Source organism: Acipenser ruthenus, chromosome 4 (assembly GCF_902713425.1).
Source record: "Acipenser ruthenus chromosome 4, fAciRut3.2 maternal haplotype, whole genome shotgun sequence".
In the NCBI taxonomy this organism is placed as follows: domain Eukaryota; kingdom Metazoa; phylum Chordata; class Actinopteri; order Acipenseriformes; family Acipenseridae; genus Acipenser; species Acipenser ruthenus.
Window position 1 is genome coordinate 45,667,254 of NC_081192.1, and position 27,793 is coordinate 45,695,046.

At 37.3% G+C, this 27,793-nt stretch overlaps 2 protein-coding genes across 5 annotated transcripts in view; one reads left to right on the forward strand and one right to left on the reverse strand.

Moving 5' to 3' along the window:
* Positions 1 to 17,673, reverse strand: part of LOC117399921 (phosphatidylserine synthase 1-like) — a 32,059-nt gene extending 14,386 nt beyond the window's left edge. Inside the window, exons 1-7 of the mRNA XM_033999375.3 lie at positions 17,490 to 17,673; positions 12,918 to 13,009; positions 12,793 to 12,837; positions 12,120 to 12,244; positions 10,041 to 10,199; positions 4,440 to 4,591; positions 3,986 to 4,127 (exon numbers count right to left, since the gene is read on the reverse strand). Coding sequence (XP_033855266.1) covers positions 3,986 to 4,127; positions 4,440 to 4,591; positions 10,041 to 10,199; positions 12,120 to 12,244; positions 12,793 to 12,837; positions 12,918 to 13,009; positions 17,490 to 17,668 — 894 coding nt within the window. The 5' untranslated portion in view covers positions 17,669 to 17,673. The remainder of the gene's footprint in view (positions 1 to 3,985; positions 4,128 to 4,439; positions 4,592 to 10,040; positions 10,200 to 12,119; positions 12,245 to 12,792; positions 12,838 to 12,917; positions 13,010 to 17,489) is intronic.
* Positions 17,674 to 17,727: 54 nt separating this feature from the next.
* Positions 17,728 to 26,038, forward strand: mterf3 (mitochondrial transcription termination factor 3). Of its 4 annotated transcripts, XM_059022452.1 has the most exons (9): positions 17,931 to 18,063; positions 18,149 to 18,251; positions 21,208 to 21,598; positions 22,168 to 22,320; positions 22,537 to 22,726; positions 23,298 to 23,445; positions 24,561 to 24,632; positions 24,841 to 25,002; positions 25,777 to 26,038. In XM_059022452.1, exons 3-9 carry the CDS (start codon positions 21,262 to 21,264, stop codon positions 25,969 to 25,971), a joined length of 1,257 nt encoding a protein of 418 aa, XP_058878435.1. In that variant the 5' UTR covers positions 17,931 to 18,063; positions 18,149 to 18,251; positions 21,208 to 21,261; the 3' UTR covers positions 25,972 to 26,038. The 4 variants fall into 4 exon arrangements, with proteins under 4 accessions (XP_058878436.1, XP_058878435.1, XP_033855268.3 ...); XM_059022453.1 differs by lacking the exons at positions 17,931 to 18,063; positions 18,149 to 18,251 and adding an exon at positions 17,728 to 17,746; XM_033999377.3 differs by lacking the exon at positions 18,149 to 18,251 and having other exon boundaries at positions 17,945 to 18,117.
* Positions 26,039 to 27,793: the final 1,755 nt, after the last annotated feature.

Here is a 27,793-nt window from a genome sequence, read left to right on the forward strand (position 1 = left end):
TCGTCAAGTAGCCCACGACACCTCAAGAGGGCTCGACGTTGACTCTTGCGTCCCAGAATCACCCCCCTCCGTCCTGCACTCAGCTCAGCCCAGCTGACTTACCTGTGCATCAACATTGCTTTCTTTCTACTGTGCTTGAAATCCCCAACCAGAATCTTTCTGTCTCAACCACAGCCAGTTGCTGCTCCTCTCTGCTGCTTCAGATAAGTTCTTCACTGTGCAGCGCAACTCTTGACCACTGAATCCTACGTCTCTGAGAAACCGGATTGTAGAGTGTGTCACAAATCCTTGACAACCCACCTCCACTGGGTAAACCCGGACTCTCCATCCTCACTGTTCAGCTTCAGCAGCTAGTTGAGCATACCAAAGTTTCTTCCTCTCATACGCCTCATCCACAGCATCCTCCCATGGCACTGTTAACTCTACCAGGTGAACGAGGCGTGCTGATCCAGACCATAAAGACAATATCTGGTCGAAGGTTAGTGGTGCCAATCTCAGGTGGAAAAATAAGCCGTTGACCAACATATGCCAGCATTTTCCACTCTCTAGCAGCCTCCAGGTGTTCTAGACGAGGCTTGGTTTTAATCTTTTTCTTGGTGGTTGCTCCCCTGGACGGAGGAATGTTGTCCTTTGTGTGTAATGTTTTGATGGAACTTATTGGTCATGTTACGCTTGTCTTCCAATGCTAAGGCCAAACATCGCAGCACCTGGTCATGGTGCCAAGTAAACCGTCATTGGCTAAGAGCCACCTTACATCCTGTCAAAATGTGCCTTAATGTTGCAGGTGATGAACACAAAGGACATGAGGGATCCTCACCCACCCAGAGGTTTAGGTTCTGTGGTGTTGGGAGAACATCATATGTTGACCTGATGAGGAAACTGATCCTGCTCTGTTCCATTATCCCTAGGTCTCACCAGCCGATCTTGCATTGTTCCACACTCTCCCATCTCATCCATTCTCCCTGCTTGGCCTGAGAAACTGCCTTTACGCACCTCATCATCTCCTCCTGCTTTTGCACCAGCACTACCAGCTTCCTCCGTTGAGCTGGGGCTGCCTTGTGCCATGTAGGAGGAGCTGAACTGAGACCAAGACCTCTTCTTCCATGCTGAAAAAAGAGCTCCATGTGATGTTATATATATGCGATAAGTGATATGATGGAATATTTTTTTGTATTATTTGTGTAACGCTATGTCTGCGTTTTATTTTAGTTTTTTTCCCCCCATGCTATTTTAATTACACTGTTGTTGGTGGCCAAATGAGGCAGGCTGCATTTTCAGTGTTTTAACACAACATAAAAACTTTGTGGAAACCCAGTTTAAGAAAGCTGTACAATATGTGCAGTCGTGCAAGGCCAAATTGGAACTCAGACAGAAACATTTAAATATACCCTCCCATATTTTAATATTAATTAGACTACTTGCATTTGGAACTACAATTTCTCTGGCTAAAAAATAAATAAATAAAAAACAAGGAAACACACACAAACCGAAAGTACTACCAAAATAAAAAGTGAGAAAAAGGAAATTGCCCCCAATGTCTTATAATTTAAGTCAGAACCTTAATCATAATTAGGGCTTCGGATTTTCGGTATTAACCGGTAAACCCCCCCCCCCCCCCCCCGGTACAAAAAAAAATGAAAATCAGTGGACAGCCAATAAACACCGGAAAAACTGTGGAAATGGTTAATCAATTCACGTTGACTTTACCCTATTCCCATTAAAAAATAAAACCTACTACAAAAATAATAATTTCCCAGTGCTGTTGGCAATGTCCCGCCTTCCTGACTTACATCTATCATTGATTCGTTCAATACTTTAAACCCGCCCCAACTACTGAATGACAGCACATTCCTACAATTCTATTGGAGACTCCACTTGCGAGATTTAAAACGAGATTACAATCAGGATGGAGGCTTGTTAGCAGGATTCCAGCTGTATTACAGTTAAGATACGGAGGATTTAAAACAGAATTGTGGCGAAATGTACAAAAATGCCTACACACAAAAACCCAGAAGAATGTGCCCATGACCATAGGGATTTTGTTGTGAAAGACAGCAATGGAAAGAAGGTACAACTTAAGCGTGCAAGTACTGTCGAGTTACTACTATACATAGTTTGACATAAAAAAAGCAAGACGCTCAAGCATTTTGGAAAGTAACTGAAAACACTAATTTCATACAGTATATCAAAAACGAATGCCCCGAAGAAAACAGATTTACATAAAACTCGAAAATAACTAAAAATAAGCACCGAAAAACACAACTAATAAAACCCCAAAAAACAGAAGCCTTCATCATAATACAGTAAAGTGTAGAAAAACAATTTCAAACACAGCTACCATCACTAACATTATGCACACTTCATTAACACCATTGACTCATGTAGAAAAGCAGCTATACCTTCCCAGTATACCATCCAACAACCTGGACTAAATTGCAGTATAACACCGTTTTACTATATACTCTAGATCCAACATGCAAATATTAAAAAGGTAAGAAAGGATTTTCAGAATACAATCCCATGGAGTTTCAAGGAGCAACTCAGGTAAAATACAAAATGATTGTATGCTGGCACCTCAGCAGGGAGCGTGTTCAACCCCAGGGTCATGGGTTTGGGGCTAAATTCCACCTACCATACATTCACCCCAGCATTGTGCACAAGAGCACAGCCTGGCTAGCAGTGCCTTCCTTTGCAGGTAACCTTATTTTGGGCCCTATTCACAAACTGTTTAGTGAAGGGCGGTTTTTAAAACCATTTAATAACTAAATCATGTTTTAAGTTCATGAAAAGGATGTATTAATTCATTCTCATTGTGTGCACTATTTAATCCAGTGCCCAAGTGACCTAAGCAGCTTCATTTATTCAGGGAGCTGTCTTTTTGGGAAATACTTTAAATACGTCCACTTTTAAGGTAGCATTGACACAGATATTGTGGCTAAAATCTGACTTTGATTACCTTTGATACTAACTGTTATAGCAGCACGAAATAGCGTCACATAATTTAAGCACATTTTAAAATGTAAAAAATGTAATTAAAAGCTCCTATTTAGATTTTCTGCACATTTGAAAAGTGTTTTAACAAGCAATACTATAGCAAGTGAAAGAGGTTTCCACTATTTTGGCACATTCCCACAGTGCCGGAGTAGCAGGGTCTCAAAGCAACTCTGACTGGCTGATGCAGTTATTGTATGGTAATCAATAGTAATGAATGTGCTGTCATTAGAACTCTCCCCATTCCACAGAGAACAGAGTCACTCAGTCTGAAACGTAATCGGAAACTTGGACTTTATACTGCATTCGACTCCAACAAAGAGTGTTGAACTTTATTTTGAATGGCCTCTGCATTGCCTGTGTTAAACTCACACTGACCTGTTAAGTTATTTTATTCAGGAATATTCTTTCCCTGATTAACAGGGCCAGATTTAGATTTAAGGAAATGCCAGTGCAGGCACATTATAGTCCGTGGGCGTTTGCTGTGATGTATTAGGAGGTAGGCCAATTCAGTAAGAAGTATGCACCCCGTTATGTTCTTGTACATTGTATGTTATCTAGTTTTTATTTTTTAATTGATAAACTAATATCTATTGGTACATATTTTGCTGTTGAAAAAACAGCTGGTTTTCAAATATTTTCTTATTGCCATAATTTATAACTTCCATAACAAGACTATTATAATAGATTTGACAAACAAATTCAATTTCACAAAGATGACTATCAAGTATTAAGGGTTCATAAAACTTGTTACTCACGGTTAGCATTTACATTAAGCTATAATGTGAGGACATTTGTTCTTTATAATTAATAAATGCATTCAAATAATAATAAAAAATATGTTCAGTATAGGAAAACAAAAATACATCCTTAGACAATTGTTTTGGAGGGAAGAAAAAAAAAAGAAACACACACACACACACACACACAACTTTTCTCTTTCTGAGCCCAGTGCTTTAGTGTACCACTTGCATATTTCTAGTGCTGAATTTACCTGCCAGATTATCATGAAGAGATAGATTCCGGCCACCCTCTGAAAGGACGATTTAGGGTCAAACCAGCGCACATAGGTCCAGCTGGCTGGCGTGAACTGCAACACGGCTCTCTTGATCTTTCCTGTGGTGGAGTGAATATCCCTGAAACATTTAAAAAATAAATGGCAACTATAATAAAACACACTAATCCACTGGTATACACCAACAATGTTTCAGCTTCTGCTACAATTTAGATTTTATTGTTTTTGGCTTGAAAACATTTTTAAAAAGAGGCAGTCCAATTCTGTTCGTGTATTTGCTTCATACAGCTCAATGGACATGAGGTCAAAAAGATAGAAATCAGGAAAATTCTGAGCATCATGTTCTGTATTTTAAGAGATTAAAGTGGTTTTATGAATAAAACAAGCTAAAATCACACAGAATGGCACATTTATATTCAGTAGCAAGACCTACTTGATGCTTGCCCAGTGGTAAGTCCTTATCTCCAAGAAGCGGCACACAGTCATTCCGAGCCAGATGCCACACCCATTGCAGAGAAGAATATCCAGAATAACCTGATCCCACCAACATTCCGCAAAGTTAGGTAACAAGTGCATGAAGAAAAGCTAGGAGGGAGGAAAAAAACATCAGGGCTAAAAAATAAACAACTGTACCAGCGTATCCTTGGCTTTAATTAAAAAAACACACACCACACCTTTAACCTTTATAGTAGGGATGTGCATTTTACTGAATGTTTAAACTCTATGCAGTATCAGAGTTTAAACCATATTTGTTATCTATACACAAACATGCACTTTATATTACATTCCGATATATACTAACAACTTTGTTTAGTGATTTCTAAACAAATAAAATAAAACGTAAAAAAAAAAGCTCACCTCACCAATTCAATACTGTCAAGACGTTTTATGTACTGGTAGAAATAATTCCGGCTTCTTTAAATGTCCTCTTGATCAAACAGTGGTTGTAATCCATGGAGATAAAACTATAAACATACCGTACTCAACGCAGTTTCGAAAAGAATATTGTCACTGACATGTTTGTTTGTTTCTTCAAAAGGTTAATTAAAAACCACACACTTTTTTTTTTTTTTTTTTTAAGTAACTGAAATCCGCAATTGGTACGGGGGATAAATGTTGTTGAATAATACACTGGCTGTTATTAAAAATAAACAAATAAATAAATAAATAAATAAATGTAGATGCATCCATCAACAGTTGCAAACAGCCAACATCCATCAGAAAGTTTACATAACAAAAAAAAAAAAAAAAAAAAAAAAACCAAGCACATATTCTTTTCTGATTTTAGTTTTACTTCAAGTTTTCTTTTAAAAACAGTAGCAAATTAACAATTTTCAAACAGCAATCGGTTTTGAAGTTTGTTGACAATTATGTCAGCTGTAGAAAACACCCGCTCTGATGGTACCGAAGTAGCGGGTATACAAAGAAATGTTCTTGCCAGTTTTGAGAAATGCTGAAACCTGTTTTCATTTTCTTTCCAAAAATGAATTGGATTTGTTTTGAGGTCTTCAACTGGTTCATCAAGGTATATTTTCAGTTTGTCTTTCTTGTCTTCAGTACCTGCACTGCCATACTGGCCAGTAGGTAAGAAAGAGCTGAAGAGGAGGCTGATGCATTATCCAACGTCGGGCGCATTGCTGCTGAACCACGCTCTGTGGTAGTAGTGGACGGCAGTACCAAACCGATTAACACTAGAACCGCCAGATTTTTGAACTACCTAGAACCGCCACGTGCGTCACTGTGACCCATACATTTTTAAAGTGCTTCGTTATGAAAATTAAAAGACATACTATCGGATACAACTGAAATGTTTTATTCATGAACATCATATCTAACATTTGCATTGCAGAAACACCGTATTTAAAATGGAAAATTAAACAAAGGCTTTATTTTTAAAATGAGCGCATATACAGCACAACTACAAACAGTGAAAAAATATAATACAATATACATTTAAAAAGAAACAGGTATTTACATATACCCGTGTACAGGTGTAAAGGGGTATATGTACGTACAAAACTGTAAAACCGAAATCATTGTTTCTAATACTACATAAAAAGAAAATATAACACTACTTCCGCTATGACGGCTGCATTGTACTCTCTGGAGGAGCGTACGCGTCTGCCAGCTGACTGTGCCTGCATCCAGGAGCTGTGTTGTAAACACAGACGCAGTTCCATTGAACACTATTGTGTAAACTGGTACATACAAACCTGTAAAACCAAAATGTCCCCCCCCCCCCCAAAATGGGCCAAATTGATCTGCATGGCGGTTCTAGTGTTGAATCCTTTACTTTACTGTAGACTGCCGTGCGCATATCAGGTGCAAAAAAAGGTAAGTGCTTGTCTCGAGGGTCCAGGACCACTGCGGTTACTAATGTGCTCTCTGTCATGTCAGTGTCTATTTTAAATCTTCTATGCAGTTCACTGAGCACGGTGGTCTTGAAATCACGGACAACAGCAGAGTCATCCTCCGATCTACACAAGTGATTAGTTATCAGGCCACATACAATGGGATATACTGAAGAGATTGATGTTTTGCTCTAAAGACATTGCCTGTGTAGCCACATGGAACGGTTTCAGTACTTGAACCATTTCTGCCATGTTTTCCCAGTCCTGGTCTCTCATTTCGAGCATCCTAGCATCTGTGTTTTTGATAACCTCTCGAACAAAACTGCATTTTTTGGCCATCTTTGTTTGACTAGCTGTTCAAACATTGTGAAATTGCTATTCCATCGAGTGCAGCAATACTGGATTAGAGAATGTGTTGCAAACTGTTCCTGCTTCTTTTCCAGTGCACGGGCTGCAACAGTGCTGCGATGGAAGTAACCTACCAAGTTGCTAGCTGCAGCTATAGTTGTTTTGATGGAGGCTTTATCAAGACCGGCATTTACACAAAGCTACAGTGTGTGGGCAAAACAAGCAACGTCTTCCCACTTGTCGCATAAGTTTCCAGCAGCGACCATGTTACTTGCATTGTCATGCACACATGCAATGATCTTTTCCTGTATCCCAAATTCTTTGGTTATTTCTGCCAAACGAGTTGCTATATTTTGAGCAGTTTGCAGTACGGTTCCTATCAACTCCCAGGTGGGGCTAAAGTAGCGCACAGTTGTTTACGAATCCATGGCCAGACTCGTCCGAGTAGCTGTTGTGATTGACACATACTCCGTTTCTGTTAACAGTGTCTTTCTTTTTTCTTTCACTGAATCATACAAACAGTATATTTGTGCTGCCATAGCTTTGCGACATGGACTGATTTCTCCTTTGCAGTTTTAAAATATTGCCAAACCTTACTCTATTTCCTCCCGCTCATCGTGACCGGTTTGATAGGCAATTGCGCAATGAAAGACTTCCTTCTGTTCACATGCTTTGGAATGAATGCTTGTTCTTAAAGTGTTCTGGTCGTATTTATTAAGAGCTGTTTTTATTGGCAGGGGGTGTTCGTGATATAAAATTAACAAATCTATGATAATTACTATTTTTTTTTTTTAAAAGCATACATTTGGTGGAATGTGTCACATGACTGTTTAAACATCTAGCACATTAAAAGTTTAACCACTTTTTTTAGTTTATATGTTTAAAGGTCCCATCCCTACTTTGTGTCTATGTTAAATGTGCTTTTACAAGTGTTTATGAGTTCTAGTTGCCCATCATAGACATCTGTAACATAGGCTAGAGCAGCCAATGTATCTTTATATTAGTAAGCGCCAATAGTGGTACATGACAATAAATAAGGAATGTTAGGAACATATATGCTCCATAAAAACATTAAACCACTACATGTCAATCAGGGAATAATTTAGGTAGCAGTTTGCGCCATTATAGGTTCTCCTGTCAACTGTAAAAGTGTGGTGTGTCTAATTAGCTTGCACTCAAATGGTCAGAGTATGCTGAAAATCATGCAGTTTAGTTGTGACCTCTACATAAGCAAAGCAATGAGGTAATTTCCAAAGCATCACCCACACAACTGGTGAATCATTCATGGCAGAAATATGATCATACTCTTTGCAAACAAAAAAGCTGCAGTGCTTCTCAATAAGAAATTGCAGCCTGAGCCTCACATCATTCTTCTGCATTTATAATAGCTAAAGCAACAAACCAGGCCACTGAGTGAACGACACTTTTATTTTCTAATTTTAATGGTATGCACTGGTACCTCTGGTGAAATGACATGGTAGATTAGTTACACCATCTAATTAACTTTTTAGTACTTCTGTAAATTAAAATGTACTCAGGACAGTGCAGCAACGATGTAATGCTACATTTCCAGAGCAGACATGCTTGCACCAGTTTTAAGCAAGCTGTACAACAAGACAAGCAAGTAATTTACCCCAAGTTATGTTGTAAATCAGTGGCAGAGCAGGGAGTTCATTACAGACTAAAACTAGAGAAAATCCTAAAGGTCAGCAATGTTGCAAATCGATGTGGTCACGAGTCATCCACTAGCTCCACTGGACCTCGCTGTGTAAGCTGTATGAAATGTGTGCATCTATTCAGCAACAATTAGGGAAAACAGGTGGTTCTTTGACTTCACAAACAGGCATTATCATTGGTTCAGGGCAGTATTTGCAGTAATAAAAGGTCACGGTTTCTCAAACATTTGCCAAGTAGAGTATTTATTTCAAGAGATGTTATCTAACATGCACAACAACAACAACAACAACAACAACAACAACAACAACAACAGGACAGACATTCTTCATTTATTTGAAACAGCTCTATTTTTATTTCTCAGTTCTGCATGTAAACATTTCCAAGGGCATCAAAGTACTGCCACTCAATTCTAAATTTATACTTTACAGCTGTTCTGTTAATTTTAAGCTGTGCCCAACAGGTGCATTTTAAACACCATGACTCTTTAGAAAATAAGAAAGCGCATCAAACACTGATGAGGCAGGCTGGAACCAGAAAGGTGTCATAAAATCAGTACAATAAAAAACAAATGCTCTAACATCCACTGGGTATATGGGCAAGAGCATGAATCTGGGTTTGGGCAAAAGTTTAACAAGTTTAGGGAAGTCAATGGACTCAGTCACATTATTAAATGACATGGTTCCACATAAAGATTCCCTTACTTCCAGATGTTAATGGCCTTGCAGCCTTTTATACTTACATATTTAGTATTTTTCAAATACATGTTCTACAAGTTTTGTATATATCTTTCTCCTTCAATAAACTTTAGTTTCAGCTGGTATAACAGATTTCCTATTTTCTGTTCTGGGCCCAGAGCTTGTAGGAGTGTAGACAGGCTTCTACACTGATTGTTAAGCAATGTTTATAACACAATTAAGGAACTAGAGAGCAGAATCCATGAATATCCCATTAAACAATGTCTACTTGAGTTAGTATGTTAGTTTTGATTTAGACCCTGTCTGCACTACATAACTGGATCTCGAGAACCACTCAAAAACATTTGACTTAATCCTGCTCAAAGCGTCCGCACTAAATAGTTTGGTTACAGTTCCAGCAGAGCAATGGACTGTGGGACTTAATACGACAGTATCCCGCCATGCACCGTCTGTTTACAAGTTTGCAAATATGGAGCCTGTGCCAGCAGAAAACATAGTGCTTCTTAGCATGAACGTCATGGCTTTGTTTCTTAAAACCACAAGGTACATTTTATCATAATGTGTGTGTTTAGTTTTGAACTCTGAAGTTCTTGACCGATTTCATCACTGATATCAATGTGCTACGTTCCCTCTAACTTTCATTTAGTTATCCACTGTGGCTAAAGCAACTTAACATTTTTTTAGCCACGCTGGAAAAACTTAAGCCACTTAACAATACTGTAAACAAGGTAAACATACTGTTTCACAAGGCAAAAAAAGTGTATTTTATTTGAACAAGTAGATATTTAAATGCCAGACCCTACCCTTTACAATACACATAAACAGTATATTTAAAGTGCACTATAACTCTGATTCCCATTTAATAAATGCCTTAATATGGCAACCATTTTGGATCGCAGGGTAAAACGAAGATAAACTCCATTTGTTAACCCAAGTTGTTTGTTCGCAAGTGCTTTGTCTTACCTCTGTCATCTCCCATGTGATACTGATTGTCCAGCAGAGACCATAACTGCGGATCAGAAGGGCCTTCATGGACCATCCCCAGAAATGCCCGAATGCAAAGATGTCAAAATGGCTGACAATCCGCTCCCATGTGATGTCATGGCAGTTTTCGGCATATTCCTAAATCAACACAAACAAATCCCAATTACTCTGTGAAACTGCCAGGGTAACCCTTAATAATTATATAGGCACAGTTTTGGCCTGCACTGTAAAGTCATAAATACTTGTAGAAACCGGTTTTTGGGGAGTAACACAATCCACCAGGAACAATTTGAAATTGATCAAAGCTTGTCAGGAATGGCCATTAAACAGAAAACCTAGAGATCACCTACACCATAATGCACACTGTTTTATGTACTGCTAATCTTCGGAAATAAAAAAAAAAGTGAAATTTCCACACATTTATCAATTAATAAATACAAAGGGATGATCAAACTGCAAAAATATAACTATTCACAGTTCTATTTTTATTTTTTTATTGAATTATTTATATTGTTTAATAAAAAGAGGAAGCTGTATATCCCAAGAGATTAATCCCACTGAGGAAACATTTAAATAAAATATCGCTCTACATTTCTATCCTATAGCTTAGGTTTGTAGTTACCTAAAGACTGGAAAGACATGGGGCAACCAGGTTCACAACCCTTACAACCCTTAGCACCTGCTACATCCTAAAATAGATCAGTATAGGTCTTGCACAATAAGACAGTGATGAATGTCAGGTTGTGAAGTGATCGAGTTATAACCAAAAAAAAAAAAACTCACTAGCATTCATGAATATTTAACCCTTTAAGGACCGGGATCGTGTTAACACGATCATACTGAAGAGGGCTTCTAGAATCGCGATCGTGTAAACATGATTAAAAAAAAGCACTTTGTTTTGATGACTTACAGGGCCATCGTACTTTGCAGTACAGGCTTGAAACACATATCAATGGACAGGAGAGACTGACGTTCACTTCTTGATAGTTTTTTTCACACGACATCACTGAGACGTGCATTTAGTGTCTAAAGGGCGGAGACAGTTTACAGCAGCCAGGCAGAGACAAAAGAAGAAACAAAACATCACAGGAACTTGTTTAGAGCTAATAAAAAAACACTGTAAATCTGATGTATTTGAATTGTAATTATATTAGAACACTTATTCTGTCTCGTGTTACATATATATATATATATATATATATATATACACATATATATATATATATATATATATATATATATATATATATATATATATATATATGTTTTTACAACATTTATAAATATCAAGAAACAAGTGGATATAAGCATATACTATTTGATGAACTAAATGTATCAGGTTTTTTTTTTTCCTTATTACTGATAATAATGGAATGAATAACTTATTTTATTTATAAATATTTATTTTGAAAAAATAAATTGAGAGTAGTGTCCATTATTGCTTATAAAGACCCTGAGAAAAAAAATGTGTATTATGTCATTGCAATCACTCAGGTGAAACAATGTCTTGTAATTTGCCCAAACATCAATATTTTTCAATAAAACTTTCAGAAAGTATTGCAAGGTCCCTCGGGTCATAGAATAACACGTTTTTATACATGTATCTCTAAGCAGAATACATAACAAAAAACACAACTAAAAAAAAATAATAATAAAAAAGAAATATGTTGAAAACAAAAGTGAAAAGTTTGTATGGTTCCCCAGAGTGTTCTGAAAAAAAGACACTAGTTCCAAGATTCTACTGTAATAAATAGATTTTTTGTGAATCTTTATAGGAAGAGAGTCGACTACAGCCAAAAAACACCTGGTCCTAGGGGAGCATCCCACTGAAAAATGCTTCGTCCTGAAAGGGTAAGTACAATAAAAAACACAGACCACTTTGGTATAGCATTTACATATTTGAATTTTAGATAAAGATTATCAAAAGCTGATCCATCACAAAGCATATTCATTTTAATCACAGCTTTCTAGGTCGTGTATACCTATTTCACACGAATGTCTAAGTCAGAACCCTACCAGTATCAAAATACAACACAGAAGAATAACTCATTTCCTCACCATGATATCAGCTTCACGAGTGGCATAGCGCAGGTTAGGGTCCAGCCAGTACATGATCCCCTTCACCTGCTCCCAGTTCAGAAAGAGCACAAACACCAGGACGAGGAAGTACAGCACACTCAGACCTGCAAAATCAACACTCCAGCTCAGTGCTGCTCCACTCGTGGCTCTTTCAAAATGGGTTTCCACAGAATGCAGATAAAACCAGAGACAAGGCCAGTTATGTATGGGAACATAATGATAATTACATTTTTACAGACTGGATGTGTCTATAGTCAATACCAATCAAGGTGCATATTTAAACCAGATCCTAATTTACTTATTCAAAACAGGTTCAATTAAACATATAGGGCTACAGTCTCAGAGATATTTACTCCACATCATCATAAGCAAGATTTTTATCTAAAAGCGAAAAAAAAAAAAAAAAAATACAATTTCCGGTTGTAAAACAGAAATAAGAACCAACTCACGACTACTAACAAGACCCTCAGTTTAAGATCTTAGTTGTTTATCTCGTTTGGTAACTGGGTGAGGAAATGCCTCTTACACTGATACTGATATTGACTTAAAAGTACAGAATATACAAACCAACTAAGCAAACTGATATGAAACTCCCATGCACATTCAAAGACAATTCTCTCAAGGTTGTTTCAAAATGGAGGTTTATACTTACCAAAAACCATGCGCCATATGGCTGGATGTGGTCTTGTAAACGGCCCTGTAACATATTTGCAAAATCATTTTTTTGAAGTTTTAAAGATAATAACAGATCAACCAAACAAAGACAAATCCACTTACCATTAGGAAATGCTAGAACACTGATGATGAGAAAGAAGAAAATCACCAAGATCATGCCTACCCAAAGGTTGTCTTCCTGCACCGAATCATTTCTGTCAGAAGAAAGAAAAACAGTCTCATACCAGAATTGACCACAAAAGAAAGACACCACTCAGTTCTGCATCCATACTTCGAGGGTAAGGGTATCACTTAGATACACACATTTACCTAGTGACTAATTCAGCAAAGTGGTGCCATCTGTAAATGATCTATCAGTTTAAGGAAAAAGTAGATCAACATGACCTATATACAACACACTGCGTGCACAGACAGGTGGACATGCTTTCTTCCCCCCCTCCCCCAGATAGTCATACTAGTGTGTAAAAGTACATCCAGACCAAGTTTCACATCACAATTGAAGAAGTACACACACCTGCCACCCCTACCCCCTCCAGACAGTGGGTAATAAATCACTCATATCCTTTCTGTGTACCTCACACCTAACCTTCAGTCACAACTAACACATCAGCTATCATAACAATCTTCGCTGTGTATTTAATTCACAATAACCTCTTATTTCATGTTACTGTCAGCAAGACACAAGCACAGCAGCAATACCCGAGTTCCTAAGGGCTTAAAGAACATTTTTATTTCTTGAATCCAGTAAGAGTGCCTTCTTGATTCAGTTTTGCCTGAATGTATCGGTAGGATAAATGTTACAGTCCCGGTCTGTTTCAAGGACCAAAATTGTAGCCACAGTAAGATAGCTGCAAGTCTACCAGAAAACACCGGGGCTTACACAGCTCATTCTAAAACGCTAGTAGGATACATTAGTTATAAACTGAAGTTCCAGTCATGGTCTGCACCAACTGCCAACAGGAAGATGAGCAGTTACGATAGACAGGTGCAAGAACTAGCCAAGGCTGAAAATGTACTTGTTTCCCTACTGCAAAAAATGTTGTTTATATTTGTTTGCATTGGTTCAAGTGATGTTTATCATAAACTTTGACCAAGCGTAGAATGTTTAAAAAAAAAAAAAAACACACACACACACACACAACACATTGAGCAGATGTTAGTGTAGTAAATACACTGTGTACTGCCATGTTTTTATATTCAATTTCATGCTTTTCCATTTACACAAAATGGTCTTATGTCTGGTTTCCAACTGTCAAGGGACTGAGTTTATTAACGCAATCTCAACTCGGTATGTGGCCACAGTAAGACCACCATTGTTTCCATCAGCAGGGAAGATTTCAATCTGCTCCCAGAAATTATATGCAAAGACCATATGACAATGCTCTCCCCAAATCATTGTGTCAAACAAAAACAATACAATGTTGTTCTCAGGTTTAAAATATAATTTAATATTTGTAATTAATTTAGAACAATTTGTAGATTTTATTTTTCACTTTGACATTATGGACTTTTTTTGTGTTGATCAGTGGCAAAAACTCCTAATTAAATCCATTTTGATTCCATGTTGTAACACAATAAAATGTGGAAAAGTCCAAGGGGGGTGAATACTTTTGAGAGCCACTGTATGTATGTGTAATATATCGATCGATAGATCGATAGATAGATAGATAGATAGATAGATAGATAGATAGATAGATAGATAGATATAAACTCATACACAAACACACACACACACACAGTCACCTCCAAAATTATTGGCACCCTTGATAAAGATGAGCTAAAAAGCCTGTATAAAATAAACACAGGTAATGAGCTATATTTTACGCTCAAATATATGGGAAAACCATTTTGCTCAGAGAAATTTTTTTATTAACAAGTAATAAAAATCTAAAAAAGATAGGCGTCATAGAATTATTGGCACCCCTAAAGATTCTTATAAATAAAATCAAAGAAAATTAAATCTGCATTAACATTCTACTTCTTTAAGTTCATCTCAGTCTTGAGGAACTGTATTGTGGCCTTCCATGGCTTCCTGTTTCACTGGGGTATAAAAATGAGGTAACATGCATATGAAATCCATTTGTCATCCATCACCATTTTGGAAAGGCAAAGAACTCACAAATGAAGAGAGACAAATGGTTGTTGACCTTCATAAAAGGTCATGGGTACAAAACAATAGCTAAAAAACTAAATATACCACTTACCACTATTAGGGCAATAATTATGAAGTTCAAAACCACTGGAACAGTGGTAAACTTGCCTGGTAGGGGACGCAAGTGTATCTTGCCCCCACACACAGCGAGGTAGATGGTTCGGGAGGCAAAGGGCCACAGTTGGAGAATTACAGAAGTTGGTTGCATCTTGGGGTCACCAAGTCTCCAAATCTACAATTAGACACCACCTCCATGCTATTTGGAAGAGTTGCCAGAAAAAAGCCTTTATTGAGAGCAACCAACAAACGTAAGCGCCTGGAGTTTGCTAAACAGCATTGGCACTTCGATAGGAACCGGGTGCTATGGTCAGATGAGACGAAAATAGAGCTCTTTGGCCACGCACACCAGCGGTGGGTTTGGTGTCAAAAGAAGGATGCATGTGCAGAAAAGAACCTCATACCTACTGTAAAATATGGTAGTGGATCTTTGATGTCATGGGGCTGTTTTGCTTCCACTGGTCCAAGGTCAACGGCATCATGAACTCTACCCAGCACCAGGACATTTTAGCCAAAAACCTGGTTGCCTCTGCCAGGAGGCTGAAACTTGGCCGCAAGTGGATCTTCCAGCAAGACAATGACCCCAAGCACACATCAAAATCCACAAAGAAATGGTTAATTGACCACAAAATCAACATTTTGAAATGGCCATCTCAGTCTCCGGACTTGAACCCCATTGAAAACCTGTGGTTTCAATTGAAGAGGGCAGTCCATAAGTGCAGACCAAAGGATATCAAGGATCTGGAAAGATTCTGTATGGAGGAATGGTCTAAGATCCCTCCCAATGTGTTCTCCAATCTCATTAAACATTATAGAAAAAGACTCAGAGCCGTTATCCTTGCAAGGGGAGGGTGCACAATGTACTGAAAACAAGGGTGTCAATAATTGTGACACTCCATTTTTTTGGAAATAAATTTATGATTTGAGAAATGTGTAATTTTGGTTGATTCTATTGAATCATTAATAAAGTCAAATATATTCCACATGTTGGAAAATTACAATATAGCTCAGTTACTGGTATTATTTATTTTATACAGTCTTTTTTGCTCATCTTTATCAAGGGTGCCGATAATTTTGGAGGTGAATGTGTGTGTATATATATATATATATATATATATATATATATGATATACACACACACACACACTTTTAGATCTCACTGAGCATTGCTGCATGTCATTATTTATCATTTGCATTTGGACACTTAATGTGTCACTGAAAACTAACTCCCAGTGGCACTCGGAATAAAGGCATTACAAACATTCAGGTTTGAATAATGGAGGACTTGCCATGATGCAATTTGAAATGCATTCCAGATAAGTACGCAAGGTTAAATAAAATATTTTAAGACAGAGCGAGAGTGGAAAGAACCTTTGAGGTGACTAAAGCCAAAACCGGTTATTCACGGACCATAATCACCAAGATCTACCCAACCTACTGTATCTGCATGTCTAGAGACAGAACTAGGCATATACTGCACAAGGGCAGCAGTCATATAACAGCATTTACCACTGTGCTAAGTTTGCACCATTTTTTGGAAAACTGATAATGCTACAGCTTTTAATTTTAATAATTTTAACACCAACATTTGTTTCACTTAGAACAAAAATTGTGTAGCAGGGTACACACACAGCTTTAAAAAAATAGGAAGCTACAAAACAAAGCATGAAATACTGTAACCAATAACACAGTCATGCCAACAAACAATTGCATATGTGTTTAGGAACACCGAGTTGCTATGGCGGCATTACACAATTATTTAATTTATGTTTACCTTACTGCAATTCAATTATGGATTATCATTCAACTAATTGTTCATATTAAATATCAATCAATAATCGATTGCTAGTAACGGTTATAAAGAAGAGTACCGCCCCTTTTCTATGTCATGTCGACCCCGCAATGCTAAACAGCAGAAAACCAATTCGGACAATCCATACAATATTACAATAGTCGTCTTATATACTCAGTCACACACGAGGTGGAAGGTGGGCTGTGTACTTTAATGGCAGTGTATACAGTAAGTTAATAATCAAATCAGTGGCATGTGTACCAACCAGTGAATGTTTTTTTCATATCAGGAAGCAATCTGAAACATCAATTAAAAATTAATTAGTTGGCAAGATCCTGTCTTGTTAAATTCGAATTTCATAAAACATTAACTACATATAAAAAAAAAAAATGTAGATACTTTATTTGATACCGAGTCCATCGATCTTATGGCATTGGTCTGCATAAATGAATAACTCAAAATGAGCTGGTTGCATAAATTATAGAGGTAGAATCATTGCAGCTCTTGTGTCGTTACCTAAATGGATACAATATCCTATGCGTTTTAATTAGCGCATCACCAGTACTTATTAAACATCTGGATTACGTTACTGTACTGCTGATAATATCGATTTGATAATTCCACATCTGGCACGTCACGGCAACACGCACGCCGAAGTCACTCCATCACTTACCTGGTAAAAGCAAAGTACATGAGACTGGCTGTCGTAAAAGTGAGCAGCGTGATGGTGTGAGGTTTATAAAAGAAATCAATGGTGATATCTTCCACTTGCTGTTCGTTAATCATACGGAAATGCACTCTGTAATTGACATCGTCTTTGCTAAGCGTCTGGCATTCTGAAGCAGGCGCCATCTCTGCAAAGCTGTCTGTTTCCCTGCCTGACTCTCTCTCCCTACTGCCGCCGCTGAATGAGCTGCAAGACCAGCCCAGGTGCTCTTAAATCTGGGGGGACTGTGAACGATTGGTATACAGGATTAAACGTACACAAACTACACAAACTCAGATAGATACAATGAAATAAGTAAAAGTATTATACATCAATGTTTTACTCTGTCGACTGCATTGTTTTCGATGCCCTTGTTTGTTTTGCGGACAAGGTCACTGGGCTCCCCCAGTCAGCATGAAGATGAACTCTCCCGCACTGAAAGACTCCTCGGTGGACACACGTGGGTGAAATCGATCAAACGCACTGTGTTTCTTTTTGTACAGGCCAATTTTCCATTTATGTCGTCGATTTGGCTCGAAATGTAATTAATTTCGTTGTTTTTATTTTGGATACGATACGTTTACACCACTTCACAGTAAGTTGATTGCCTTTTTTTCTATATTTAGGTTACACCAAAATAGCACATAGACGCAGGATATTGCAACATCGTTTAGTTGCCCAAATTGTTTATGTGAGCATCGGGCAGACCGGGGCTAGTTGAAAAATTGGGTAAGTTGAGGCACTGCCCATAAGTTCCTGTCACATGGTGACATGTTTCCATGTAGTAGGATAGTCATATTTATTTTATTTATTTATCGCATTTATATAGCGCTTTTAATACAAAAGTATCGCAAAGCACTGTACAGTAAATAGAATAAAATATATATTTGTATAGCATGTCACACATACAACAAAACAACACTTGGAAGACATGTGAAAAAGTTGCAAGAGAATACTGCTGATTCTGAGTTGCATGTAGGATACACCAAGCACAGGATGGTATTCACTCAAAAGCCAGCCTAGTGGAATACCTGATAAGAGCTTCAGAAATGTATTATGGACTCGCACAAAAAGACGTCAGAAAACTTGCAGCTGAGCTTGCCAATAAAAACAAGTCTGACACATACCAGCAGGCTGGTTGGAAAATGGAATGTCAGGTATTTAACCCACGTTTAGATTTATTTTCTTCCTTTTTGTAATACTTTTCTCGTTTTACATTCTTCAGTAATATTAATTGTACTTTTGTATCACCATCTTTTAATTGTAAAAAGTGTTTATCTTCCAGGTAAGGGCTGGTTGTTCAACTTTTTGAAAAGGCACCCAGAGCTTTCTTTACCAAAACCAGAAGTGACTTAATTGGCTCGTGATACTGCTTTCAACAGACACAATGTCAACTTGTTTTTTGACAAGCAGCCTTCAGGCTCTGCCATGTCCGGTGAACAGCCTTCAGGCTCTGCCATGTCCAGATAACAGCCTTCAGGCTCTGCCATGTCCGGTGAACAGCCTTCAGGCTCTGCCATTTCCAGATAACAGCCTCAGGCTCTGCCATGTCCGGTGAACAGCCTTCAGGCTCTGCCATGTCCGGTGAACAGCCTTCAGGCTCTGCCATGTCCAGATAACAGCCTTCAGGCTCTGCCATGTCCGGTGAACAGCCTTCAGGCTCTGCCATGTCCGGTGAACAGCCTTCAGGCTCTGCCATTTCCAGATAACAGCCTCAGGCTCTGCCATGTCCGGTGAACAGCCTTCAGGCTCTGCCATGTCCGGTGAACAGCCTTCAGGCTCTGCCATGTCCGGTGAACAGCCTTCAGGCTCTGCCATGTCCGGTGAACAGCCTTCAGGCTCTGCCATGTCCGGTGAACAGCCTTCAGGCTCTGCCATGTCCGGTGAACAGCCTTCAGGCTCTGCCATGTCCTGTGAACAGCCTTCAGGCTCTGCCATGTCCTGTGAACAGCCTTCAGGCTCTGCCATGTCCGGTGAACAGCCTTCAGGCTCTGCCATGTCCAATGGCTATTACTGCAGAGGCTATCTGCTATTCTTTTGTCAAATATAGATTTTTAAACAGTATTTTAATCCCACATGGTTTTGTTAGTACATTTTATTAGTCAGAATCAGTTGGCGTCATTAAATGTTTTTACTCATTACATTTATTTTTTATTGCACATATTATGAAGTTATTTTTTATAACAAGCATAATAATGTCTATCTTTAATGATAAATATTTGTTGCTGATATTTTTACTTCTGTTAATATTAGTAATGTTTGAATATTACATTTTCCTGTATTTTTCATTTAAAATATGTACAGTAATCTGTCGCGTATCCGCGTGTTATATATCCGCACTCCACATTTATCTGCCATGATCAAGCTCTTCAGCAACGTTAGTTTATTATTGAACAATGAAGATTAGTTCAGAGATTGTAGATCTCAAAAGTTTTCATACACTGTGTTGTATGTACTCCGTGCGCTCCCATTGCTGGTAGTGTCACATGAGCTGTTCAGTGTGTTGACTTGATATGTAAATAAATCCTGTTCGCCTGCGGGGCGTATACGCTTCAGTCTCAGTCTCGATCTCCTGTCTGTCACTCAGCAGCGAATGCACATGGCAGACTGCTGCTCTGTCACAAGCATTGATACCCTGTATCTTTCTAAACAAGGGATTTAGGGGAGCTCCCTAATAAAAGCTGAATCTCAAAACAATAATTGTGTAAATATAGTAATGGTTCCAGCTGTGTATAATGGTATTTAAAACAGGATTCATTCATCCGACTTTTTACACATCTGCCTTTACTCTGGAATCATGTTGCCCATTTCATGTTTATTCTATATTGTCTCAGCTTACCCTGGACTGTGTCTGATTTTTTTTCTAAAGGCTATTTTAAACAATTGTATTATATTTTGATTATCAATCCACATTGTTTGTAAATCAAGCACGAACCAGAGTTATGCATGGTGCATAGTTTCAGCCTTCTGTATACTTCATTTGTAGTGTAGGTGATGTTTTCCACAAATTGTCTTAGCTAGCCCCGGTCTCCCCTACTACTGCTTGTAACTGTTGCTAGAATCTGGGGTGTCGTGTGCTCCCACAGCTTGTATCATTTCTTGACCAAAAAATAAATAAATAAATAACACAGGTCTGATAACATGACTCGTTTTGATAAAGCATTAACTTTACATAGTTGGTAAGCACTAATATCTGTATCCAAGCTAATAATACTTTATAGCTCATAATAACATAAGCACAGTAAAAGAGTGAGCCCAGAGCTCTCCCCTGGCAGTTTGTTTGTACTTGGTTCACAAAGTGACAAGCAAGTCTTCCCTAATGTTGTAAAAATATATGATAGTGATATATCGTCACTAGTATGTAGGCTCAGCTGGGTGCAGTTAAATGCTTTGTATAGCATCTCTGTGTTTTGTAAATGGTCAAATTGATCAGCTTTTTTTGAAAAAAGTGAAATTCTTGAGCACAATTTTTTTTTAAAATATATATATTAAAAAAATTAATAAAACTTTATACAAAAAGCTGTATTTTTTAACCTTATGAAAATATTTTGCTTTTTAAAAATCTCATCTTTACCTAATGTCAGACAACAGGAATTAGTTCATTTTACTGGTAATGCATTTGTTTAATCTAAATCCTCATGCTATATTTAATATATATTTTTTTTCTTTTCTCTTTTTCTGACAGGTTTAGATTGTGTGTGTGTGTGTGTGTGTGTGTGTGTGTTTTGTTTCTTTTCAAATGGCTTCATTTGGTTATCAGTTCTACAGACAGTGTTCTTTACTGCGGGTGAGTAGCCTGGTGGCTTCATTACACACACTCCGGATCAAGCATGCAGTACAGCCTTTGGTTCCAGTCTATAGCCTTCCAGCCAACTGTTCTTCACACAAACACAGCTGGGTGATCCCTGAAAGATGCAGATGGAAAACATGCCGCTTCACTTCTACAGGGAGGGCTGTACAACTCCAGGACAAGAACAATCAAGATGGCCTTCAAAATAGCCTGCTTCCTTATGAAGGTCAAAACCAACAGAAAGCAGCAGTACTAGAGAGTGCTGTTACTGACAGTCAAGTAGTTGGTAAGTGAAGAAAGAGCTTTATTAAATACATTGTTGTCTGCTGTTCTGCTGTAGAGTATTGTGATGTACATTAAGGTAAGCACTGCTACTAATAACTTTTGGAAATGTCAGGGAGCCCAGTACATTGATCTCAATCGGTGACACTCACCTGTGGCTCTCCCGATCCAGTTCCAACCAGGTCTTTCATTATTTAATGGAACCTAGACTTTAATTTAAGTACCTACATTCCAGGTTGAACCAAGTCCTGGTCTGGAATGGGCTGAAAAAGCCACAAGTGAGTACCCAGCTGTGAATAATTGCCCTCTAAATATAGCTACTGTTTAAATTAAGGTCTGTTAATAGTTTAGTTTGAACATTTTGAATTTTGCCTAAATGTTATCAAAATAACTTAATTAGCAATTTCTAAATTAATGGTGGCTTACCTTAATACAAATACAAGACACCACTGATTTCATTTTCCATATACACAAAAATGCTATACACATTAAACTGTGGCAGATCTAAATATCACCACTGAGATAATGAGCATGTTGTGCATTTGTAACAATGTATTTGATTTTTTCTCTTAGATTTAGAGAGTGCTTCACCTCTGTCCCCATTTGAGGAGATTTCTGATGAAGAAGCCTTACAGATTGTGGCACAACCACAGCTTCCACCAGCGTCTGTCACACTGAGGGACTATGTTGACCAGTCAGAAACCCTCAGCAAACTGGTCCTTCTGGGTAAGAAAATTGAGTGATGAAAAAACATTATGTTTTTGACAAGCCAAGGCACTTATTAATAATATTTCCCCCAGGTTTTTCACTACTTTAATACCACATATTTGCATTGGACAAGGATTGCAATGAGTTCACCTGTGTGACACAGGCCTTGCTATCAATGTCATTGAATGCTCCTTGATTAATGATTGATGTGTGAATCTTCTCTCTTTCCTGAAGGAGTTGATTTGTCCAAACTGGAACAGCGCCCCAATGTGGGAAACATGCTGCTCCGCTTGGATTTTGAGACTGATATTAAAGAGAGGCTGTTCTTTCTTAAAGAGGTGGGTGTGGAGGAGAGCCACCTGGGTTACTTTATCACCAAGAACCCCTTCATCCTCACAGAGAGCATGGAGAATCTACAGGACAGGTATGTCTCAGGATAGTCATCTTTTAGCCACAAAACCATTCATAAATATATCATTTTTATGACCATACGAGTCAAAAAGAGGCAGAAAGCATAAGTGTGCTTGTTTGTCTTTTGTACTGATGGGATTACTTAGCATCATCTGGTGGACAGATATTGTATTTGCTGTACATACTGAATATAGCTATAAGTTAAATTGTTATTCAGAATAGGGTGTTATTTCTATTTCTATTACATTTTCTTTTTTTATATATAATCATTTAATAAGACTTGGCTCCTGCTGTGGTCAGTTTGGAATTGATACTCAATTGGCAACTTACCATGTCCAGTTTAGTTATTTATCTTTTTGCTCTATTTTACATGGTATTAAGAACACCTACCATATAATGCACACTTTTCTTCAGTGAGACTAATTAAGGAAAATTACAACTATGGTCACCTGTGGAGTGACAAACACTACCCCAATTACACAAATCCCTCTAAAAGTGCAGTTTACATTATAACATATAAAGACTTGTCAATGTATTACTATGTTTCTTAACTGTTTTTTTTTTATTTCTGAATACTGTTTTAGGGTATCTTATTTGAAGTCCAAAAAGTTCAGCCCAACAGCTGTAGCTAGAATGGTCTCCAAAGCACCATATCTGCTGAACTTTAGTGTTGAGAGGCTGGACAACAGATTAGGCTTTTTCCAGAAAGAGCTTGGATTGAATGTGCATAAGGTAGGTCCTGTGTGGAACACTTGATCAGATTATGCATTGCTAAACCAACAAATCAATTGCAGGGCATAAAAACAGCTATGCAAACAGCCAACATTTTAATGCAGTGCTGACATGGAGTGTTTGCTCTGAACTACTGTACAAATATGCAGTCTGATGCGAAGGTTGGATGAAATAAAACACATCTGTGTTTTAAACCGGTGCTTGCACAAACCAAAGGATATTTACATAAAATCAGATGGGTTGTACTCAAATGCAGTCCAATAGGTCTGGGGGGCAAAGGGTCTATTTGACATGATCAGTGCTTAAGGGATCACATTTTGAATGAGAACCCTAAAGAAGAAGAAAAAAAAGGGCCTATACATATGGCAAGACATAAAGCAAATTGAATAATTTTTTCTGAGATGATTTTGCAGTTTGTGATTTTGATAATGATCTATTTTGTTCTCTGACTCTTTCTTTAGATAAGTTGTTGTTCTTATTGTATGCTTGTTTTGTGGAAGATAAATCAGTCCAATATGACAAAAAAATACACATCCATGTGACCTTCAAAGTAAATTGAAATTTATTTATATTTTAACCATTTCACTGCTAAGAGAAATGGAATGTAACCTCTCTTGATGGATCATGTATTTTGGTCACGAAATTCCGACCCTGAAGCATTAAAAAAGACTAAGCTATATAAACAGAAATTTCGGGCTATTTCCCCTTTTATTGTGGTAGACATCAGTAGACACAGTATTATATAACAGCTTGGACTGTAAGAAAGGTGATTTCTAAAAGGTGTTTTGTACTTTCATAAGGATATACAGTACTTACTGCCATTATTTTCTGATGCCTAGTTCTGAAAAATCACCTTTATAAGTTTCAGTTCTACATCTATATCCAGCCTCTGTTTAACCTGATATGTTATGACAACTACTATTGAAAAAGGTCAGAATGAGGTTCCCATGTAAGCTGAAAGAGGCCATGTCATTTTTAACAGAGACCACACTTACTGTTTTGTAGTTTACAGTGTTACAACCTGTATTGAACTATATTTATGAGGAGATTACTCAAGCTTAAAGAACCAGTTAAATCATACTCTGTTGACTTTTCTTTTGTTTCATATTTTTTAGACTATGGATCTTGTGACGCGTCTTCCAAGGTTATTAACTGGCAGTTTGGAACCAGTAAAAGAAAACCTTAAAGTAAGTTATTTGACCATACAGCCTGTTTGTTTTGAGGCGATAATTGTCCAAGATGCAGTGCTGATGGCTCTACTTCTTTAAGCAATTGTTGTATGTTATACATGCATGTTTTATTACATGGTTAGTATATGCACAATTATTGTATGTAAGCTGAAAACCTCTTGTCCACCAAGCATCCCTAATTTTATGTTTTGCTTCTTTTTTACAGGTCTGTCAAATAGAACTGGGTTTTAAGGAAAATGAAGTCCAGCACATTGTTACAAGAATACCAAAGCTTTTAACTGCAAGCAAGAAGAAACTTACAGGAATCTTTGACTATTTGCACAATACAATGGGCATCCCTCACAATCTCATTGTCAAATTCCCTCAGGTACCCAAGGGTTTGGGTTTGAAACTGTATCCTCAGAAGGGTTTATAGTAAAATGCAGCTGACAGTTTTAATACAGTGTGTTGTAATAAGCAAGTTTGCCTGTTTTCGATGTTTATTGCACAAAGTGAGTCACTGGTATCCACGGTGAACATAAGGAAGGAACGTCCTTCAACTTTGAGAATCACATATTCCTTTTAATTATTTTATTAATCATCCAATATATTATGTATTGATTAAAAAAAAAATATATAATATATATATATATATATATATATATATATATAATTTCATTATTACAAATGTAGTACAGTTTTAATTTTAGTTCCATGTTGCAGCCAGCCTTCTTAACTTGATTACAGCAAATCACAAAGACTCTTGCTTTAACTAAGTTAGGCATGATGGGTGTTAGATGTGGTTGGCACCAATTTGATTTGCACAACTGTTAGTTGGGATATCTCTGCCTTGCACAATACACAGGTCAGCTGATAGAAGCCAATAAAGTTATTTTGTGGTCTTCAATAATGCATATGTAAATGTACTGTAAATGCTAAAAATAAACAGTATTAGGGACTAACACATTATAGCAATAGTGTTGAATCATTCTTCAGTGTTGCTGCAAGTGTGATTTTAAATTGCTTGTTAATACAAATAAATGGCCTTCTTTTTTTTTGTGAGCTGAAACTGAAAGTTATATTTAAAAAAAAAAAAAAAATTAAGATAATCTGTTCATATGAATTAGTCTAATGTTTTACCTGTTTTTTGTTTGTTTTCTAGGCATTGAATGCAAAGTTATTGAGAATTAAGGAGAGACATTTGTTCCTTAAGCACTTGGGAAGGGCCCAGTATGACCCTGCTGAGCCAAACTACATCTCATTGAATCGACTGGTCTCACTCCCCGATGAAGTCTTCTGTGCAGAGATTGCCTTGGCCTCGCTCAATGACTTTGAAATGTTTCAGAAGACACTTTAATTGCAGAATGCACTGTGCCATAAATGTACCGATATGTCTAAAATGATATATAAAGGGCATTGCTTCAGCATGACTCATATTTTTATTTTTCAAAAGGATTCTTCTGGGAGTTTGGATGAAATAATGCCTTTTGGGCAGTCTCTTTTTTTCCTGGTACCATTAACATTCTAATGGAAATATAAATCACGTTTGGGGTCAACAAACATTTGTCTAACATAAACTGTTGAAATAATATCTGAAGTTCACAGTGATCTTGGGGGAAGGGGTGGAGGGGTGAAATTAACCATATTGTAGATGCACACAGCAGCTAGTTTTCATTCAATGCCTCACTTTCCTGGCTTTTATTCAGGCATTGTAGACTCGGGTTGCCACCTGTCCTGGTTTGACCCGGACAGTCCAGGAATTGGCATCTGTGTCTGTGTGGCAGGAATGAACAAGCCCGGACACCCTTATGTCCGATTTTAAATGAAACGCATAAGAAACACCAACCTTCCTGTAATATTTTCTTTGACATACATTAGTCACATAAACGATTTCTACTGTCTCACTTTGACGTGATTTGACCAAGATTTTGTTTTTTATCCTTTTAAGAAAATGTACTTACCGGTACATGTTACCAATTAAGAAAATACACATTTTCAATAATTGTTTCAAAATACAGTACTAACATGAATTATATACAGTATTTCTATGTTGTTCATAAGTAAACGTTACCATCTTTTGTTATAGACCCACAATTTTAAAAATGTATATGACATATTTGGTATAAGAGTATCATAACTTTGTACGGGGATAAAAAAAAATGTACTTTTGTTCTACTTAGTGTCAGTAAATAGAATCTGTAGATTTCCTGTAAAATCATCTTCAATGAGTGACAGCTCAACGGTTAAGCTAAGACACTGTACTAAAGGACTATGCTGTGTAAAAAGGAGCACAGCGTGAACCATATGTAAGGTACATGCATAATGATTTCTGTTCAGTTTTCAAGTGGCCTAAAATTACAGGTAGATAAATGCAGTTTGCATTATTGTGCATTTAAATATGTTATGAATCATGATTCTGTGATTAATCTAGCATAGTACATTCTGTTAACGGTAGAGTAATATTTTATGTAAGGACTGGATATCACCAACCCGCTTGTAAATATTTCTGAAAAATTGGTTATTATAATAATAATTATAATTGTATAACGGAAATCACTGAACCATCAGTTTAACAATAATGAAAACTGCATTCATCTACATGTAATTTTAGGCTACTTGAAAACCGAACAGAATTCATTATTGAGTTTGATTACAAGTCTGATTGCTAGAAATATCAAGAGCACAATACTGTGTATACTGCATGATCAATGCTTTGTACCGCAATCTGGTGGTATTGTGTTAAACTGTATTACAGTAAACTGCAGTTTTGATAGACCAAGGCTGACTGAGAAATATGTCTGGGTTTGGTCTGTGGAAAAAGTGGGAACTCTAGGTAGGGAATAGTTTGACCTTTTATTAGGTCAGGTCATGACATCACTGTCATGACTTGACCACATTCAGGTTGTGACTTTTTTTCTGCAGGTTGTTTCAATTTTTTTTTACATTTTAGACATGCAGAAAAAAATATATACCTTTGGAAATCCATGAGCCAAATTAAGTTACAGATTATGGTCTTCATGGGAGCCACAGAGTGAAAACGATTATCAGATTTTGAACCGTGCTCAAATTGTGAAGGTTTATGTGTTTGTGTACAATATAGTATACAATAAACCAGTCAAAAGTATACATTTCCACATTCATTTTGAGTAATTACATTTAGAAAATGTAGGGCCGTCAGA